The sequence below is a fragment of the Rhipicephalus microplus genome, chromosome X (genome assembly GCF_043290135.1).
Source record: "Rhipicephalus microplus isolate Deutch F79 chromosome X, USDA_Rmic, whole genome shotgun sequence".
Taxonomy (NCBI): Eukaryota; Metazoa; Arthropoda; class Arachnida; order Ixodida; family Ixodidae; genus Rhipicephalus; species Rhipicephalus microplus.
Window position 1 is genome coordinate 134,869,941 of NC_134710.1, and position 20,524 is coordinate 134,890,464.

The window sequence follows — 20,524 nt, forward strand, 5'->3', positions numbered from 1 at the left end:
CATTAAAACTGTGTTTTCTGTTAACCCTCTCCTGTTTCCTGTTCCTGTGAAAACTCTGCCAGAGCGATCTGAGGGCACCTGGACATGGAGGGCTTCATGTCCGGGCAATGCTAGGCTGGTGCATGAGTCACGTGAATCTAGTATGATAGATGGCGGATATGCAGTCAATCAGTGCTATCTGCTTCTGCTGCATAACCCGCAATATATATATATATATATATATATATATATATATATATATATATATAAGTATAAAAGTAAATGCACTTTCACATAACGACTTGTTTATTCACCCGGCGTTTCGACAGGAGCCCAGTCTTTTTCAAGGCGTAATACAATTTACACATTTCCTTGTCTATTTATAGCTTCTCAAGACAGGAGGGAAGGGGACAGAAGAAAAAATATAACAACACCAACAAAAAAAAAGAAGAAAAAGTAGGAAGAAACGTTAGAAAGAAGCAAGAGAGACATGGAGGAATTAGGAAAGAACAGGAACTCAACAAAGTAAGGCGAACATAAACGGGCTATGCCATCTTTGTCAACAATACCTTCCAAGCACCCACCCTTCCCCCAGGCTTCGCCGCGGTGGTCTAGTGGCTAAGGTACTCGGCTGCTGACCCGCAGGTCGCGGGCTCAAATCCCGGCTGAGGCGGCTACATTTCCGATGGAGGCGGAAATGTCGTAGGCCCGTGTGCTCAGATTTGGGTGCACGTTAAAGAACCCCAGGTGGTCAAAATTTCCGGAGCCCTCTACTACGGCGTCTCTCATAATCATATGGTGGTTTTGGGACGTTAAACCCCACAAATCAATCAATCAATCAGTCAATCAATTAACCCTTCTCCCAGAGAGAGAGAGAGAGATTGACTTTATTTAAACATATCCTGAGGAGGCGAAGAAAGGGCCATTATCACTCTTAATTCAACCTGGAGGCTCTACCCAGGATGGTGCTGGTAGTCGAAGGCTTGTAGCGATTTCCCGGGCCCTCTGGACCACCTGTAGTTGCTGCTTGTATTCGTTGCTATTGAGGGCTTCCTGCCAAGCCTCTTGGGTATTCAGTTGTGCTGTGCTGTGGGTAGGGCACAGTCAAAGCATGTGTTCAAAATTGCAATAGGGATGGTTGCAAAGGAAGCATGTGGGTGGTGTGTAGGGGTCGACTCTGTGTAAAGTGGATGGTGTTATGTACGTACGTGTTTGCAATCTTCTTGGAGTTAGAGCTTGTGCTTTGTTAAGTTTTGGGTTCAGTGCTGGGAAGGCACGTCTTTGTCCCCAGTAATGTGAAGTGATCTCGTGGTATGCGAGTGCTTTGTCTTGGCTGCAGAGATTCTCGTACCGCTCACTCGTCCAGGGGTCACTGTCTGCGGCACGGTGTGCGAGCTCACGCACCAGGCGGTTGACCTCTTCGTTGGGATTGCAGTGGTCGAGTCCCGGTAACTGTCCCATGTGGGCTGGGAACCAGCATACGTAGATTTGAGCTTTCTCTTCTTTAATAAGGGTTTCTTTGCTCTCGTACTCTCTTATTGCGTTGACGGTAAGTTTTCCAGTGCTTCTAGCTACTAGACCAGCCGCGAATGTTCGGGCCGTCGTCTTAGAGTCTCTATATTGTGGAGTAGGCTTGACAGCTCTGCAAGGCTAGCACGATCGCTATTCCCTTTGCTTCGTTGACATGGCTTGTTTGGACAGTTGCCGCGTTTATGAGGTTTCCGTCTATATCAACGACCGCTATGGCAAACGCCTCCCTGCCGTAGTAGCGGGCGGCATCTATGAATAGCGCGTGCGTGTTGTGTTTTTTTGCCTTGTTTATGAGCGCCCTCGCTCTGTCCTTCCTTCGCCCTTTGTTGAACTTTGGGTGAACGTTGCGGGGGATTGGTTCAACCCTAATGTGTTTCCTCACGTCATTACCAAGTTGGGTTCTTTTCTCTGGTTGAAAAATTGGGCAAATGCCTGCGTCTCATAGGATGAGATGGCCTGCCTGCGTCAACAACAGGCGTGTGCATCTGTGCCACTCTCTGAGCCTCAAAAAATTATTCGGCTGTGTTGTGCAGAACGAGTTGCTCGAGTTTCTCGTCGCTCGTGCTATTGGGCAAGCCGAGTGCCGTTTTCAGTCCCTTGCGGAGCGTGAAGTCGACCTTTTTGATTTCAGCCTTCGTAAGTTTCAGAAACCAAGGAGACATTTTGACCACCGTTTCTATATTTCACCCTCCGGTGCTATCTGCTGGCGGCTTACCCTCCTTTGAAGTTTACGACAAATCGGTGGGGAAAGCTTAAGCGCTTCAAGTGCATGTTGGTGGCATTGGAAGATATGAAAGAGCCGGTAATTGTGGCGCCACTATCAATATTCATTATATGCATTGGCTCCTGTCAGTAAAGGAAAAGAAGAAGAAAAAGAAAATAAAGAAAAAAGGGGGGAACTGTACGACATTCGGGAGCACTTATTTGTGCGTTCTGGCTGTGCTTGGGGCGGCAAACCATTTCTCTATTGTCAGATGTATACGCTAAAAGCTTTGTTAGGGGGTAATATTATTGCTGTAATCTGAGGCTAGGGGCAGAGTACTGATTAAAGAGGGGCGTTTGCGTTTTTTAGTAATCGTAACGCTGACAGAATGCCTGGGTGCTCATTTATTCCATATTTATCGTGTTGAATTTGTAAATAAAGTAAGATTTCTGTTGTTCCCACTGTCTGATTGTTTGAAAATTGCTGTCCGATAGTGTAACTCTGATGTCATCAAAGCTGTGGTCATTTAATGTACTGTGTTTTGAAGGTGGAAGGCCTGGCAGGGAACGTACATGTGCCTAATGGTTGTTGAATCCAATGCTAAATGGCGTATCTGTCTGGCCCACACATTGCATGTTACATACCCCACATTCCAGAAGGTATATGACAACGACAGTAACTTAAAGCACCCACTCGAATTTTAAGCACAGGATAAGACGTGCACTAGACTGTGATTCGGATTACGTCATATATCCTCCGTAATGTTTGAATGCGGCTTACTAAATATAGCCCTTGAATTTGTAACGGGTATACAATCAAAATGTGTTGTGACAGTGGTTTCATAATATTCATTCCCAAAGTCTGTGATGAAGTACATATAGCTTTAAATAACATTAGTTCAGACATGCTATATCATATTTAAGCATCTAGTGCAGTGCACAATACAAGAACAAACTGAAAGTTGACGATGCAACTGTACCCTTGTGTTCTGCATATCCACAAAAGCGGTATTTCGTGAGAGGGAAGAAAATTTATTGGAAAAAAAAAGGATTTTCATGGAATAATTGCAGTTGGGCACTGCCTGGCCACCACCTTCTTAGTTCATTGTATGGCCCAGAGCTGTATTTCGAGGCTGGTATTAGAGACTAGGTTTTTCCACGCCTCGGACGAAGGAGTGGTCAGAAGATAAGGGGGGGGGGGGTGGGGGTCTTGCTGCAGTCCTATAGTGTGTGAAAGCGGGAGAGAATGGAGCCGCACTTGCAAGCAGTGCAGACTGGAGAGATCAGGATAGATTTTGTTATGTATACCGGTGGGCACTGTATACATAACAATAGTGCATTTGGAGTTGATGCCACCTAATCTCTTGTGATTGTGCAAGTTTTGGATATGGCAGTGGTTTTCTTTGACCCATGAAGCGGCAGTGCTGAGCTGTTTTGTGACAGGAGGTCAGGGGCTCACTGAGATCCTCGGGGTCCAAGGTAAGGCCCACCACTTGGTCGAATTCTCGAGCTCGCTGGTTGGTGACCTCGTACCTTGGTTTTCCCACGCATTTCTAGACCCAGACGACAGATGATGAAACAAAAGAATGGATATCCTAGTTACTCTTGTGCTTCATTGCACAGGCCTGGCTGTTGTTTTGCAAAAAAGAAAGTAAATGAAACAGTGGATTTTTACTACAATTGTGCATGTCTCAAAATTTGAGCCACCCTAAGATTTCATCTTTGATGTATATGCTTAGTGAACTCGAAGGCTACAGTTGTCAATATTTAAATGTATATTTTAATTTAAATATTTACACATTTCATTAGTGAGATTTAGTTAATAGGTGAGTTATGTGTTCCTACTTTTTATCGAAGTAATGCCCTCTGCTGAGGATAATAGAGCTCAAGAGGTAGTAATTTTTACTACATGTGATCAATCACAAGTGATATGGTCTTCGGGAAATGTCCTATATATTTTTGGTAGAGAAACTTGTTCTTCTTGGTTGATAACATCAATGAAATAGTGCAAGCTTTGATGGGGACACAGCGACATCATCTGCCTATGGCCCTCTCTGTCCTTGTATTCAATTTCATTGACTCTACATATGAATATGTACAAATACTGAACATACCAGTGGTTATCTTGTTGCCTCAGTTTTCAGAGCGAGAGAAGTTTTATTGTGAATTGATCGTACATTTTAAGTCTAAGTCATTAAACTTTTTCTGAGTCTCCAGCTTGGGTGATGTATGCAAATGACTACACTTGTTGTCATGTTTGTGGTGAGCTGATGGCAATGGAACTCGAACCCCCAACTGTTGCTTTTTTGTTAGCGTTCAGAGAATCAATACCACGAACTTTGTTATCATGGAGATAGAAATGAAGAAAAAGTTGTGAACTCACTTTATGTATGGAACCAATGAGCTCCATAGTGCTCCGGTTGAGTTTGGTTTGGAGAAATAAAAATTTTTAGTGGTACGCTACACTGAACAGGTTCATGAAGCAGTTCAGCTTAGTAAATGTTACCTTTGACACTTTGCACAGTGGTCACACGTTAAACTACAAATTTAATGTGCGAAGCTGACACACTGGATCCAGACAGTACAGTTCAAGTGAAAACATTCATAAGTTTGCCAAGACTCTTATTTTGTAAATATTTACCTTTTCCTCTTAAATAGTGTTATGCTGAGCACATGGCTTAGTCACAAGTTGGTGAAATAATAAATTAGTTTGTGGAAATTAAGACAGCAAAATTGATAGGCTGGCTTAAAAAAAGTCACATTTTCGCCAAAAGGGCAAACCAATGAATGCGATAGCAAAATATTCGAATGTTTTACGAAGCAAGGTTAGTATTTTTAGGAGCAATATTAATTGTAGTAAACATGCGCTTGCTAAGTAACCAAGTTTTCTGCGGTGCGGCCACACTAGATGACCACATCAAGGCTCGTGCGTAGTGACGGCGTTGATAAGAAGTGCCTCCCATAAGCAGCCCATGATGGTACTAAAGACTATACATCGTATATCGCCGCTTGTGCCAGTTTGTTATATCTAGAGCGCATCTATATGTGGACGGCCGCTCCAGGTACACTTTTGGCACCGTTTTTTCATGTTGAAAGTGCAGCCCATAGAAGCTCCCACCTGCTGTGGCGGCAAGAGCCACGATAGGGAGAAAACCATAAGCCCCCCCTGTTCGCTCACAAGATAAACGCATGTGCACCCCGGCCGGAAAGGCGATGTTCACTTTGCAGGAAAAGGAGGCTAGCGCATGCTACAATATATATATATATATACACACACACACACCTGAATGTCGGCGGTGGTAGTGACGGCAAAAACCAGCCAGGATTGTCAATGTAATTGCTATCATAATAACAGATATATTTACTCAGTGATGGGTAACTTTTTTAGATAAGTGACATTAATGTGTTTAATTTCTTGAAAAACCTGGTCATCTGCATGACCACTACACACAAGCATCACCATTAGATAGGAGTCTTCATTTGAGTCACTCTCTCTATGTAATCTGCTACTTGTGGTGTTGCACATACATCGAAGCAGTTTGTTTGAAAGCTATAGCCATTAATAATTTTTTTTTCAGGCACAGTTTGCATTCAATTTGCCAAAAATTCTCGTTTCGTTTGGCACCCTGCTTATAACTGCTGTTGCAGTTACTATTGCACTGCGCCATAATGCTATAGAAACTTGTCTGCATGTTAAAGCAATTTTTTTATTCATCCTGCTCTTTTTCCATGTGACTCACACCGAGTTTCTCAAAATGACATCAGCTGTTAGGCTACAGTCACAAAAGTTTGTGTAGCCAGGGCAATGAAGACGGGAGGAACAAGATGGGAAGAGGTTTAAACAAAATGTTTGCTAATGTTGCAATTTCAAAGGCTTTTTTAATCTCACATATATAGGGTCACTTCTCGTGTATGGTCAGGACTCCGGAAATATTGATACCAATCTTTTCACTGGACACTGATCCTGAAGTAAAGCTTTTGTTCTGCAGTTATGTTATAACATGGTAACTAAATGGAGTGCCTCATGACAAAAAATACTTAAAAGCCGTCACATCTGGGTAGCTTACCCGAAAAAACATTATTATTTGCAATAGGTGACAAATTAATGTCGGCACTATTGAGAAATGATTGATTGATTGATTGATATGTGGGGTTTAACGTCCCAAAACCACTATATGATTATGAGAGACGCCGTAGTGGAGGGCTCATGGCTGGTTATTTTTTTGCTCATGGCATTATTGAGAAATGTCGCAAGCAGCCACAAAGTCATTAAAAAAAATATGGGAGGAGAAATTTCATGTGGACGCCACTGGCCACAAGCAAAAGATTGCCGACCTGGGTGTTTGAGACCCCTGTTTTGTACTATTTCAGAGAACACCAGTTTTTGTTTTTAATTTCAGCAGTTAGAGATGGGGGCATCTGCTCTTGATCATTTGTTTTGGGTGGTGCAAGCTTGTGAAGGCATCACAGCATTATCTGCACGTGCTGGGCATGTAATGTATTTATTGTGCAGGAGATACTAGGCTGTGTTTGTGCAAAGGGGAACTAATGCTTTGCTGGTGCTCAGAAATTGTAGAGCTAATTTGTGAAGTGTGCGACAAACTGAATAGACTTTGACAAGCTTATGTGTTAGTAGCATTGTATTATGCTAAGCCATGCTTAGTTGCACAGGTTCTGCAGCATGGCCCTGGGACAGTAGTTAATTATTTATTTATTTAAAAGATTCCTAAGAGGCATTGTAAGAGGCATTGGGTAAGGGGTCATTACATAATAACATGGCTGAATGTATACACATAACTTTATGAGCACACTACCTAAAATCCCGAGCAAGTGCTCGCTTCTCCAGAAGATTTAAAATATGCATCCTCTTTTCCCTTGCCACTATTTTCACAGTTTTATTCACTGTTTTTATTCGCTCAACACGAGTGAATTAAAACAGTATATGTGTGCTTATTAAATAAACGATTCAATTAAAAGCATGGGTTTGCATTCTTAATTTTTAGCGGATCTTGAATTTTGGTCAATCACCAAGCAAGACCCCCCTCCCCTCTATTTCTTGTCCTTCATCATAGGGGGGGGGGACGACGCTTGCTCGGGATATTATGGTAGAATATTACTTTACAACAAGTGTAGAGGCAACATGATTACTAGAGTAATAAGAAAGGAGTTCAATGTATCATACACAAATTAAAATTAGAGAAAAAAATCAAGATATATTTTGTACATGTGTAGGCAGTACAGCATAAGAATACAAGAATAAGGAAGAATGCATAAGAAGTCAGAATAAGAATACAAGAATGAGTAAGAAGAAATAAGACTCATTAGCATGAGAGCTAATAAAACACACATACTAATGACAAAAAAAAGTTGTTAAGAGTGTTGTCAAGGTTACGTGTTGGAATGTAAAATGACGAGTTGACGTTAAAATTTGATACATAGATTTGTGGGCACTGGTTCTTTTTTCCTTCCAATTTTTCCGAACTTAAAATGGTGTAGCATTTTTGTAGTTGCAGTGCAACTGTGATGTGGTTATACGGCATTTTTATTGTAATATTTGGAGAAGGTTAAAAACTAAGCTCACGAAAGGAAAATGATAGTTCAATGTAACATATATCATAAATTTACAAGGAAGAGCAGGAAGTAGCAAGACACATTCTCAACTTACAACTGAAGTCTGTGAAGTCGCAGGAAAAACCATAAATTCAAGCCACAGGCCAACCTACAAAGTAGTAGCACACCAATGCCAGGAGCAGATCCAGTCAGTCAATATAGGGGGGGAGGGGGTCGTGTAAAGTAACACCGAAGAGAGGTGCGTAGTCATGACTTTTTTTTTGTTTTTACTAACAGTAAAACCCCTTCATAGCGTAAATTATGTTAGTGCGTGTTCACAGTGGTTTTACTCATTTGTCCTAATTGGTGATAGGAGGTGTACTACAAGCGCTGAAGTGGGGGTTGACACAGACTATGGCGGGGGGGGTGGGGGGGGTGATCACCCTTTTTCTGGATCCACGATTGACCAATACATAGTTACAAACACATGCATGCTGCATCTTTAATAATCTCTCTTCAATAGGTGCTGTGAGTTGCAAAGACATGATGGATAACATCCAGTCTTTTTTCAGATAGTATTTGTCAGCATAGGCACAGTGCAGATTACTGGTTGTTCTATGTCCTGAACTTTCCTATATTGGTATACTACAGCAGACACACAGAAACATGAGCTAAAGTTCAACGAAACAGTCAGCTAGTGCCACTGTCTTCTGTTTATTGTATAGCAGTGCATGCCACCCATGCGTGGTCCTTCCAATGGCTATGCCTTGAGGATGCAGCCGTACTCAAACCTCATTATAATAATATTGCATTTTACATGAGAACCGTTTGTTTTAATTGAAAATTTGTTATAAAGATTTATTCCGAACACTATTTGCAAGACTATTCTCCATTTGCTTTGTTATAACCAATATTTTGTTATAGCCGGGTTCATTATATCGAGGTTTAAGTTATGTGTCTGTTAGGTGCACATTGCATCAACATTCTCATTTTAAGGATTTTCCAATTCTGTCATAACTGCGTATTTTGATCAGGATGGTCACCTACACAGTGCTGTCACCATAATGGGGCAAACTGTCCGTATGATTGTTGTTTCAGAATGCTCAAAAAGCCCTGTAATGATCATGCAAAGGAGCAGCTTAGCATAACTCTTAAAGGGACCCTGAAATGTTTTTTTTTAAGTTTTGTCAGCATTTAAGCTAGAAGATTATCAAACCATTAGCACGATAAATTTAGTGATCCGCCATGTACCAAGGCCGCTACGGACAATTATATCATTTCTTTCTTCTCACCTCTGCCTAAACTCATGAGGCGCCCTGGCATCGCTGGTGATCACAGAGCTCTCATGACAGCCGCTTGACAATTTGAGCCTTTACCAGTCCAGACCTTCAAAAATGCACATCGACAGGTTGCGTGCAGTGCCGGAGGCCATCACATAGTGTGCCCGGCAGCACACACGTTGTCTAGCCACACAGACAAAGATCACGGTGTGGTTCATATTTGCTCTGACAGGTGCCACCATCCTACCAGCCGATCTTATTTCCGCGCCCATGAAAGCCAACCAGATCAGACGTCACGGTGACGTGCTTTGTCCAAGAGTGTGTAGCTCTGTAATAGGGCAATTGAAAACGAGTTTAATTGAGTCACAACGATCTGCAGTGATTTGCAATTTTAAAGCATTGTAATAAATTACACAGTTTACGTAGAGAGCTCAAACAGGTTTTTAAATAACCCTTGAGTTTTGGTTGACCCGCCCATTGTGTTTTTACAATATCACCAAACCCGTTTCAGGGTCCCTTTAACGTAAGCAAGTTCCACAGGTAATAGGAAGCAAAATAATTGCTTTCATGCCAGGTTGTTTTTCATAATACAGCTTAAAACATTGCTGTATGTTGTTGGGAAGAGATGTCTGCAGCAGTTCTCGGTCGGACACTTCTTGACAGGTGTTTCCTGGTTGACTCACATGTGTATTTTCTCATTGCATCATGCACCATCTCTAAAAGAGTAAGTAAGCTTGTTTTACTTGAGCGTTCTTTGCTCTTGTTTCTGACAGGAATGAACTGAGGGTGGGTAAAGGTTTCTGACCACAAAGGGTTAAAGCTGTTTTTCATTAACTTCATGGCATGGCCAGAACAGTCTAGAATGATGACCTGAGTGCACCGTGCGCTTCATTCAACGGGTTCATGAAAAACCCATGAAACATGGGGTGTTCGTGAAGCCGCTATTAAGGTTTCGACCAGTAGACTCGATTGCTTCAGTGGGGAGACGCGTATCTCTGTAATGTTATGTATTTGCAAGAGGGTGGTACCGTAGGCATTCTGGTCTGCTGGCAGTTAGTGCTAGTCCTAGATGTAACACACCTACTCTCACCATCGCAGCCTATTTGCTACTTTTGATGATAATGCCTATGCACAGTGCTTGCTGATTGAAACGTCAACACATTACATCAGAACATATTTATCAGCAACTGGCGCGTGGCCCCGAGATAATCGTGTCATGTTGATTGATATGTGGGGTTTAACGTCCCAAAACCATCATATGGTTACAAGAGATGCCATAGTGGAGGGCTCAGGATATTTCGACAACTGGTGTTCTTTAACAAGCATCGAAATCTGAGCGTATGGGCCTGCAGAATTTCTGCCTTCATTGGAAATGCAGCCGCCGCAGCAGGGATTCGATCCCGCGACCTGCTGAGTAGCTTAGCCACTAGACCACTGCAGCGGGGCTAATCGTATCATGTCACTGCGAGTTTGGCCACTAAAAGTAATGCTGAATCTAGTGTAAGTCTTCAAGTCAAAATAACCCGAATATGACATGAACTGAAAATGGTGAAAATGAATGTGCATTGTCGATCTCAATCTAAGACGACACTACTTACAGCATAGAAGTAGCTAACTGGATGTTATTGACAAAATGAGTCTTCAAAACACAAACCACTTGCAAATAACTTGTATCATAATTGGACTTTATTTGCATTCTAGTAACAAGCAACTACACAGTTTTATATTGATGTTCCATGGGCTTATTGTGCTGCATTACTCAGACCACAAGCTGCACTTATGCACCACTTTTTGCAGAAGTATCAGTTTTCACGACCAGCTTGAGAGAGACATCCGACCTGAAGGTTGCTGCAAGATCTTGTCTTGACTCGGCAGCAACTGCCTTTATTGTTTTCCCACCGTCACCTAGGATGTGCTTGACATGACGTGTACTTTTTCCTATAATCTCCAGAACAATATGAAGAACTCCGGCTGAGTCTAGATCCCACCCTGCTACTCTCACAGACAGGTTGTAGGGAACATCTCGAGGCAAATGGTTGAGGACCTTTTCTCGCACAATTAGGGTCGCCAGCTCATGGGGATTTTGGTCAGTAACCAACTCAAATGGATACATCCATTCAGAGGGTTTTGCTGATTGAAGAAAGAAGTTTCTGATATCACTCACGCCGTCATCATTCAGTGCAGATATCATAAAGACACGGGAAAAATTGCGCCAGCAGTTCTTGTGCTTACTTTGGCCTAGCTGGTTTTGCACTCCCATTCTATCTAAAGCCTCCGCCTGTAGGTTCGCTGTTTCTGTTTTCGATGTTTCTCCCGCTCTGGCAAAAAGTTCCTCGGGACTCAATCTTTTCTTCACAATTTTCTCTCTGTTGGCGGTTACACCTCCAACCACCCCACCAGTCAATGAATGCGTGAACTCCAAAATCTGCCTTTTCGACCTCAACAGGTCTACTTTGTTAACAATCAAAACTGAAGTTAACTGTGCGTTGTACTCTAGTAACCTCAGTGTCTCCTCGTCGAGCGTGTGCCGCCGCCAGTGATCTGATGCGTCCACCATCACTGCGACAAGATCGGCGTTGAGAAGCGCGTGCTCAGGGTCGACAATCATGGTTGCTTCCAAGTGATGCTTTCTGCCGTGATCGAGGTCGACGATACCAGGAGTGTCCAAAATGACGATCTGAGTCTCACCATTCACAAAAATGGCTTTGGCATTGTGTCTAGTCGTGTGAACTTTGCTCGATACTGCGCAGACCTTCCAGCGCATTAGTTGGTTGACCAACGTTGATTTACCCACATTTGGCTGTCCTATGATGGCCACACGCAGTAGTTTTGGGTTACTTGGCTGAGCAGGCACAGCAGACTGTAAACGACTGTATTCTAAAAGCGTTCTTGGAACAGATCTATGTGTTAGTCTGGGAAAGTCACTTGCACAAGTTGATTGCCGGCTACGAGACGACTGCAAAATGTTCCTCGTGACAGCGGTAAGCGTCACGACTGCACGCCTTGAAAACATTAGTGGTATGTTCACGAGCAATTTATCGCCCTGAATCTTTCAATTGAACGCTCTGTCTCATCACCGATTATAATTATTTCACTGTCTCTGAGCGCACATTTCGGCGCACGGCGCGAAGCGAGGTGGTGGAACATGCGACAATCCCTGGCGGTCAAAAATGCGACATCACATACACACACACGCACATACATACACAAAAAGAGTTTCATACAATTGTACGAAACTCTATCTTTACGAAACTCTATGCACACAAAAGACACGATAAGCAATAAATATAAGAAAAATATAATGACACGTTTAAAAACGTTGGTGGGCCTATTTTTTGTCTGTGTTGTCAGAGGTTTTTATAAAACCATAAAGTTTTATGTGTATGTGACCGATGTAAAAAAATCATTGTATTTTTATATTTAAAAAATAGATGCAGTTTTGTATTTCAGTATTTCTTATTAAGCGCTAAAAATACAAAATAAAACTGCCTTTAATACAAAATAAACTACAGCTTAACTTGCCTCTCGATTATCTCGACGTCAGAAAATGGCTTTATGCAAGCCAAGCCAATAATCCAGCCAGTCTTGTCGGTGTGCACGTGCACGTCTGGAACGTATGTGTGCGTAAAGATTACTGCATTCAGCGCTTTTGTGTCATGATCGTCACATTTGTAGCCACGGGAGGACAGTGTTGACTGACGGTCGTATCTATTCTGTGGACCGTCCCTAATATAAGCGTCAAGATGTCCCGAAGGCCCGAGTATTCTGCTCCTCCGGAGCTCTTTTATAACGAAGAGGAAGCGGAGAAGTACACAAGCAACTCGCGTATCATGGAGATTCAGACGGCAATGTCGGAGCGTGCCGTCGAGCTTTTGGCTCTGCCAGATGACGAGACATGCCTCATACTCGACCTTGGATGTGGCAGCGGCCTGAGTGGCGACGTTCTAGAAGAACAGGGCCACGTCTGGGTCGGCGTCGACATCAGTCGTGCCATGCTGAATGTGGCACAAGAACGGGAAGCTGCTGGCGACATGCTTTTAGGGGACCTAGGCCAGGGTCTTTGCTTCCGCGCGGGGGCATTCGACGGTGCTATTAGCATCTCAGCGTTGCAGTGGTTGTGCAATGCTGACAAGAAAAGTCATAGTCCCGTTAAACGCCTGCACGCATTTTTCTCCAGCCTGTATGCTTGCCTAGGACGCGGCCGACGCGCGGTGTTCCAGTTCTATCCGGAAAACGCCGATCAAGTGGAGCTTCTCACCCAGCAGGCCATGCGAGCAGGCTTTACCGGGGGACTCGTGGTGGACTACCCGAACAGCACCAAGGCGAAGAAAATGTTCCTCGTACTGTTCACTGGTGGGCCACAAAAACTACCCGCTGCTCTCGGCGCGTCCTCTGAGCAGCGTGACCAAATTGAGTGCACAGAGCGAAAACAGCGGCTTCACAAGCAGCGTGGCAAGGGCCCGAAGAGCGCCGCTGCCTGGATTCAAGAAAAAAAGGAACGTCGTCGAAGGCAGGGCAAAGAGACCAGGCCTGACTCGAAGTATACGGGCCGGCGGCGTTGTGGTAAATTTTGATAGTGGGCTGCCGTACTAGCTCGTGTTTGTGCATGGCGGACACTTATTTAAAAAAAATTGCTTGTAAACTAGTTGTTCTTGTAGTTTAAATTTGGATCCTTTCACATGAACGCGTCTGCAAATAAATTGGACTGTCCAGGAGAAAACATTTATTTTTGTTTTTATTTTGTTGACCCAGAAGTTTGTTGAAAGTCTTTTAAGGTTAATGCGTTCCGACAAAAGCACATAATACTGCATCAGGAAATATGCAGCCAAGCTCTTTGATATGATAAAATTCATCCGACATGTGTCTTCTGTTTTAACTGATTGACAACATGGTGACCCAATTTAAGCAATGTAAGGCACCCCCTTATGCTAAGATGTAGTGTACAGCCATCGTTTTGATGAAAGGGAACTCGCAAGTGCGTGGCAAATGGCTTCGTGCCTCATGTGTGGCACAGTGAAGTGGGGAAATGTGAAAATAAGCGAGTGGTGTCCTTCATTCTACTGCCTATACTACCAACATGAATACATTTATCTTTATTTTACGCCTTCTTTTTCTTATGCATACTTTTTAGGAAGTTTCAGTGATCAACAATCTTGATAAGGACTGTGGTTATCACAGTTTAAGGCTGCTGCTCTTGGAACAACTTATGGCGAATTCCATTGAGAGAACAGGAGTAGAGGGGCAGGGCACTGATGAGTGGAGGGCAGAGCACTGAGAGCAAGGCCACTCAACCTGCCACTGGAATGTGCCGCGCTCCCGGAGGGCAGGTAAGAAGGGGACGAATAGGGAGACCATGTGACTGAAACATTCCAAGCCCCGGCATATTCTTTGTGGGGCAGCAGCAAAATATGCGTGAAATCGATCAGCCACATATTCTTCATTATCCTAATATCTAGTATACTTGTGCAATGACTCATTTGGCAAACGTCCAGCTCTCATCGTAGCCATCCGTACAAAACAGCGGGGTCAAACTACACATGGTTGCTACCATTGCTGCCGCGCTCGCCGGCTGAAGAAAAATTTGGAAGCGGCGACGTTCAAGGACCACGTGACTCATCGTACTGTGCCTAGTTCGCTTTTCAAGTGAGAGCACTGCAAACTGCTCCTGGCTGCTCTCGGCGCAGCAAGAGCACTCTTGTTTTACCAATGGATGACAGTGCTCCTGCACCTGTTTGACCACTGCAACATGCCGGCTCTGAAGAGAGCACTATAAAAGTGCTTTTGAGTGCTCCTGCTCTCTCAATGGAATTCGCCATTAGAGTGTTTGAAAACAAGAAAAACTTCAAGAAGGCTTGCAGGCAATAGAAAGAATTGCACCGCTCTCTTCCTTTAGCTCACATTTCGCCGCTGCAACAAGTCACATGCAGTTTGAGGCTATTTACTAAATTCTCGCGTGATCCCTTTCATAAATATGATAGCTGTATATTTTACTTTGAATACTGGTTAAAGACAAGCAGCTCTTAACTGTTCCGTTCCCACGCCTATACAAATCGATCACCGGTGATCGACGCTTTTTCGTCATCGATTTAGGCATGTTAAATTTCTTTTTTGTGCACCCAGCAGTTTCTAGTAGTTAGTTCAGCCACTCAACTTTCAGAATTTTTTTGAATTTGCCGACTTGGGCAACAGTGATTTTTTCACAGAATTTTGCGCGAACCAATGTCCTTGTAGAGTTGGAAAAATGCACTAGGTTGGCAAACTTGACAGCAGTGCGTGCCCCACGTGATTATGCTACGGTAACATCGAAGTTCTGTAATGAAAAACTTTGCAAGCCAAATAACGAATTCATCGGTTAGCTTTGCAATTTGAGTGAGTTGAGCAGTAATAATTGTCAGAAATTTATGCCAGCTAATCAATAGAGATCTGTTGCTAGAAGTCAGCAAAAATTAATTCTACAAAAAAAATATTTCCCAAGGTCCGCCACCTGTGTAAAGTGTGCAAGTGGCTCTCACAGCCAGTTTCCAGCCACTTTAGTTCTGCTTGTATCGTTATATCAGATAGAGGGTCACATCTAGTGTCACTGGTCGCTCCTATCACACGGTCGTTACGCGCGCATGGCTGCGCATCCGCACTGCAAAACACATGCGCTGCTTGATACTGTCTTGCGACCCCACCTGAATTGAGTGAGAATGAGCTGAGATTTCGTGGATGACAGCACCTCAGCTTCAAGTTTTATGGCGATGATGTTTTGCATCAGCCTGAGAGATCCGTAGCCATTCATGGGTTTGTTTTGTTTACATGCTCAAGCTATCTCCTCCACTGCAAGTGCGTATAGCTTCTGACTTTTGTGCATAATCTTATAGTTAATCAGGTTACATGCGTGGTCCACATTTCACTAGGGCACGGTGTGGTGGCGCTGGCTGCAGAGCTTCTCCTAACGGCAAGAAAGACCACGGAGCACATGTTGGCTCTGACTTCGCAAGAGTGCGAAACATTTTAGAACTGCGTGCGATATTGTCCTTTTTTTATTACGATATGCACAAAGATGCAAAGAAATATGCTTGGATGCCTATATTGGAACGCCAACCTATGCAGAGTGAGGTGTCTCATGGAAAGAGGTGACGCTAGATGAAGTAGCGAAGTTCATTGGACATCGCATTTATAGAGAGATTATTTACATCCCTGGTATTCATCTATATTGGAATACCTGACGACTCTTATCGCAAGGCAATGAAAATTAACTGAGAAGAGCATACGAGTAAACTTGTGTCTCATGAAAACTATGCAATGCTTCACTGCATGGCATGAGCATTGTAGCAGCACCTCGTTCTGATTTTCTTTGTCTATGTGAAAAGAAACATATTGTACAACATTAATTAATTTTATACTGTTCCTGGGTCATTTATGTATAAAAGGTGTATTCTGACTTTTTTTTTTGGATATATTTGTATATATAGTGTTTATTCCACTGTTTACCAGATGGTGACGAAAAATTTTACACTTTTCACATTCTTATTCATTCTAAAATATTTTTGTTGCTCTACAACATATATTTTTTGGAAAGAGCATTTTATTCTGCAAAGTTTGGTATGCTGCAATGCATACTGGAGTTCTTTTCAAACTGGCAAAAGCGATCTTTTTGAGACATATGAAAAATAACCATTCTCGCGTGGTAACAAAAGAGTCAAGTTATGCACTGGCAGATAGGTGTTTGTTGTCTATGCTTGCAGGTTACTTGCATCAACATCACGGCTCTGAAACTTTATAATATTCTATTCTATGAAGCTGATGCCGTTTGCACTTACAGTTTATGTTTTGATGCATTGGATTGGTTATCTATACTGTTGTTGGATGCTGTAATCGTGCTTGTTAGGTAAAATCAAGAAGTAAACTATTAGGTCTACTAAATGTCACTGAACATCAAGGTGTCTGTACGAAAGTACTATGCATAGATCTATGAGGTTTCTGTCTAGCTCAGAGTGTACGTGTTCGTCTCAACACCAAAATGGTGAGGATGCACATTCTAGTGTCCCCGTCTGAAGTGGCATGCGCATGGGACACACATCTGTAGGATGTACTTTCATTTGATGCCACTGTATCGGCATCAAATGAAACCCATACAGTGGCAAGCCTTCGTGATAGTATAGTGCACACCGTCGACTTATCATCATGGACAGGCATGCATATATGCACGGAGCTGCTGAACAGGATGCCCGCGCCTGTGAATGGTGGTAACCTGATGGTGCTCACTATACCATTGGGAAGGCTTGTCACTGTTCGAGTTTCATTTGATGCCGATGTTACAAGCATAGCAAAACATCCCATGATATTGTGCAAAGTGACAGGCGGTACTATATGAGTTGTTGGTCGTGATATCTCTGGTGAGCAGCACCAATCACTTTATGCCTGATTGTTTCTTTTCTGCACAATAACTTGTTTTGTGTGCGCACCAAGAAAGCCAGCAATGGTTGCCTTCATATGCATTGCAAAAAAAGCGAAAGAAACATGGCTACTCATGATATCATTTGAAATTGTCAAAGTATATGTGGTAAAATGGAACCTTCTTGAGACTTGGTGAGTAGCTATTTTTACTCAGTAAATCATTGCACATATTCACCAGTGAACTGAGTAAACATTTGCTCTTACTCTCTAATAAAATAAGCTTTGCTGCTACAGCTCCAAGCAGAAGCACCTTGCCATCTCGCAGTTGTTTTGTTTGGAGACCTTTGACTCATCTGATAGTAGAATGATTATACTTCTTGGTTGATTAAATGCTTTGATTTCCTAAATGGTCGGAATGCAGGCAGTGAAAACAGTGATTATTGATGTCACCATTACAAGTCTATGAGAATATATTGATTGACACTGCTTTAGGTGTCTGCTGCCAGTCACAGCATGAAAGGGTCAATTTTGTTCACACCGGAATACTTTTCTGCATTATGAATGGGTAATAAGAAGGGACAGCATCTCATATGAAAAATAGTCAAGCCACCTGCGCTCCACAAGTGACTGCGTGGTAAAAGATGTGTGGCACTTAGCCAGCACTACACTGACTGTACCAATGTTTCCGTCACGGCATGTGCCTCACAGCATGATGTCACGTGAAAACCATGTATTGAGATGAAGTGTGCGCAAGCCAGCCCACTCCTAAAAAAAGTGACATTCTCATGCATTCTAGTTTAGCTGGAGAAGGGAAACTTTAAGTGCATTATTTACAAGAGCAAGCTATGACAGGCCTAATGTTTTTTACCAAATGCAACGCCATTAAAAGCTGTGCCGATTCAGTATCTCGTCAACCAAAATGCAGTGTGAAATGCTGCTGGACTACTCGGTGCCTTAACATGCACGCAGAAGCCGCCCCTGCAGCTCTTGTTGTTACAGAAAGCTGTCGGTGAGTACAGTAGGCCCATCTGTAGTGTTTTGAAAACGTCACCACAGTAGACTTTCTTATAGTCTTGGAGAAAAACAGTCACTGTGACTGGGCAGGCAGAGTGATGCTTGTGAAACTTCAGTGCTCTTAATTCTGAAACATCTTTGCATGTTATGCATAAACTTTATCAAACCACTGCAGAGAACGCTGCTTGTAGTGTTTCATTGATGAATTTAAGTAGACATTTTTAATAACGTCCAAAAATTTTATAGTTTAGCATGTTTATTGGGTTCAATGATATGTGATATAATTGCTAAAACTTAGAAGAACCGAGCGCTGGGCGAGTTGGTATAGATAGAATTTTGCGGGGAAAAAAAAAAAAACGGACAAATGCAAAGACATGTGGTTATGATTACAGGCTGGCGTTTAGATCATCTATTTTGAGTTTATGAAGGTTCACTGATGGCCTCGCCACACACGTCACCAGAGTTATTTATAAAAAAGGCCTCAAGGATCTCTCGTGCGGCCCTATTTTTCAGGCTCAACAACACTTCAGTTTCATTTAGTAAAAGATGACATCTACAACCCTTACAATGCAGGCAGAAATGAGACAGAGGCTGCCCTTTCAGTGAATTTCTGTGGTCCATTAATCGATTATTTAAACAGCTCCAGGTTTGGTCGATATAACACTTTCCACGTGATAGTGGAATATGATAGACTTTTCACACTTAACCAATCTGCCGGGGTGTTTCAGATCACACTCATTACATTCTTTCGTCTTAGCACCCTCAACTTTCCTTTAAACTGATGCACAGATACAACGTAGCTTGTTCTTAGTGGAAAATACTACGTCCATTCCAAACCGACTCCCTGATTTTTTAATGCGGTGAGAAATAGCAGGCACATATGGAATACTAACGACTGGCCTATCCTTACCGTGGGCCTCCATCATAGCGTCACCACATCCTTCACTTTTTAATTTTCTCAGTAGTCGTTCACAGAGAACGGCCAATCTTCTTCAGGGACAATTGGACTGTCCTAGTCGAATGACTTAATTGGAAAAAGCATCCTTCATTTCTTGTGGGCGAGACTTACACAAGGCGGACACCACACAAGACGTGAGGATCCCCTCTTTAACCTACTTAGAGTGGTGGGACCTGAAGTCCAGAATCGGCTTCACGGACCTTGGAAAATACATCCAGCAGGTATGTTTACGCTCAGTCGTGACTCTCAAGTCGAGGAACTGATTACATCCTTCCATAGGAACTTCGTAAGTGAAGCTCGAACCGGGACCTTTCTCCTTAAATACATTCAGGACCTTGTCCCTAGCAATGCCGCTACCACAAGACCATCAAGAGCTTCTGCAAGGTCGCGGTCTATTTTGCTCAGGAAAATATCGCTAAGTGTGGGTGCAGCCTGAGAACCTATGCACATGCCCGATCTCTACTTGTAAACATCACCCTTCCAACCAACCACAGTCGAGTCAAATACATAGTTAATATTTTTAGAAAGACCCCCACAAATATACCACACTCATTTTGGAATAGTTGTTCATCTCGAGTTTCAACCATACTTAGCAAAATTTTTCTGAGCCAAATAGACCACAACCTAGTGGTAGCTCTGGATGGACCACTGCGACAGATTGGTTGAGTGTGAAAAGGGGGTAGTCTATCATATTCCACTATCACGTGGGAAGTGTTACATTAGCCAAACCGGGCGCTGTTTATATAACGATTAATAAACCACAGAAATTCTCTGAAAGGGCAGCCTCCGTCTCATCTCTGTCTGCATTGTAAGGATTGTAGATGTCATCTTTTATTAAATGAAACTGCAGTGTTGTTGAGGCTGAAAGATAGGACCGCACGAGAGATCGTTGAGTCCTTTTTCATACAAAAGTCCAGTGACGTATGTGTGGCAAGGTCATTGGTGAACCTTCATAAACTCAAAATAGATTATTTAACCGCCAACCTGTACTCATGATCATGTGCCTTTGCCTTTTCTTCACACGTGTTTTTCTGAAGATAAACTTCATTGTTAGTCTGTGCCTGTCTCTGCTCTTTTCCTTCTTGTTCATTTTTTTTTTTGGTGCAGAATGCCATCCACAATGCAAAAA

The 20,524-nt window shown here is 42.9% G+C and overlaps 2 protein-coding genes across 2 annotated transcripts; one reads left to right on the forward strand and one right to left on the reverse strand.

The window, feature by feature from the left end:
- Window positions 1–10,705: 10,705 nt before the first annotated feature.
- Window positions 10,706–12,355, reverse strand: LOC119176501 (GTPase Era, mitochondrial). The gene has a single exon (XM_037427815.2). It carries the CDS (start codon window positions 12,052–12,054, stop codon window positions 10,819–10,821), a length of 1,236 nt encoding a protein of 411 aa, XP_037283712.2. The 5' UTR covers window positions 12,055–12,355; the 3' UTR covers window positions 10,706–10,818.
- Window positions 12,356–12,599: 244 nt separating this feature from the next.
- LOC119176500 (18S rRNA (guanine-N(7))-methyltransferase) lies at window positions 12,600–13,763 on the forward strand. Its single transcript, XM_037427814.2, has one exon. It carries the CDS (start codon window positions 12,785–12,787, stop codon window positions 13,613–13,615), a length of 831 nt encoding a protein of 276 aa, XP_037283711.1. The 5' UTR covers window positions 12,600–12,784; the 3' UTR covers window positions 13,616–13,763.
- The last annotated feature ends 6,761 nt before the right edge of the window (window positions 13,764–20,524 follow it).

Bases quoted from the DNA above. Each gene is read 5' to 3' on its own strand.
- LOC119176501 (XM_037427815.2), bottom strand. From the start codon at position 12,054: ATGTTTTCAAGGCGTGCAGTCGTGACGCTTACCGCTGTCACGAGGAAC.
- LOC119176500 (XM_037427814.2), top strand. From the start codon at position 12,785: ATGTCCCGAAGGCCCGAGTATTCTGCTCCTCCGGAGCTCTTTTATAAC.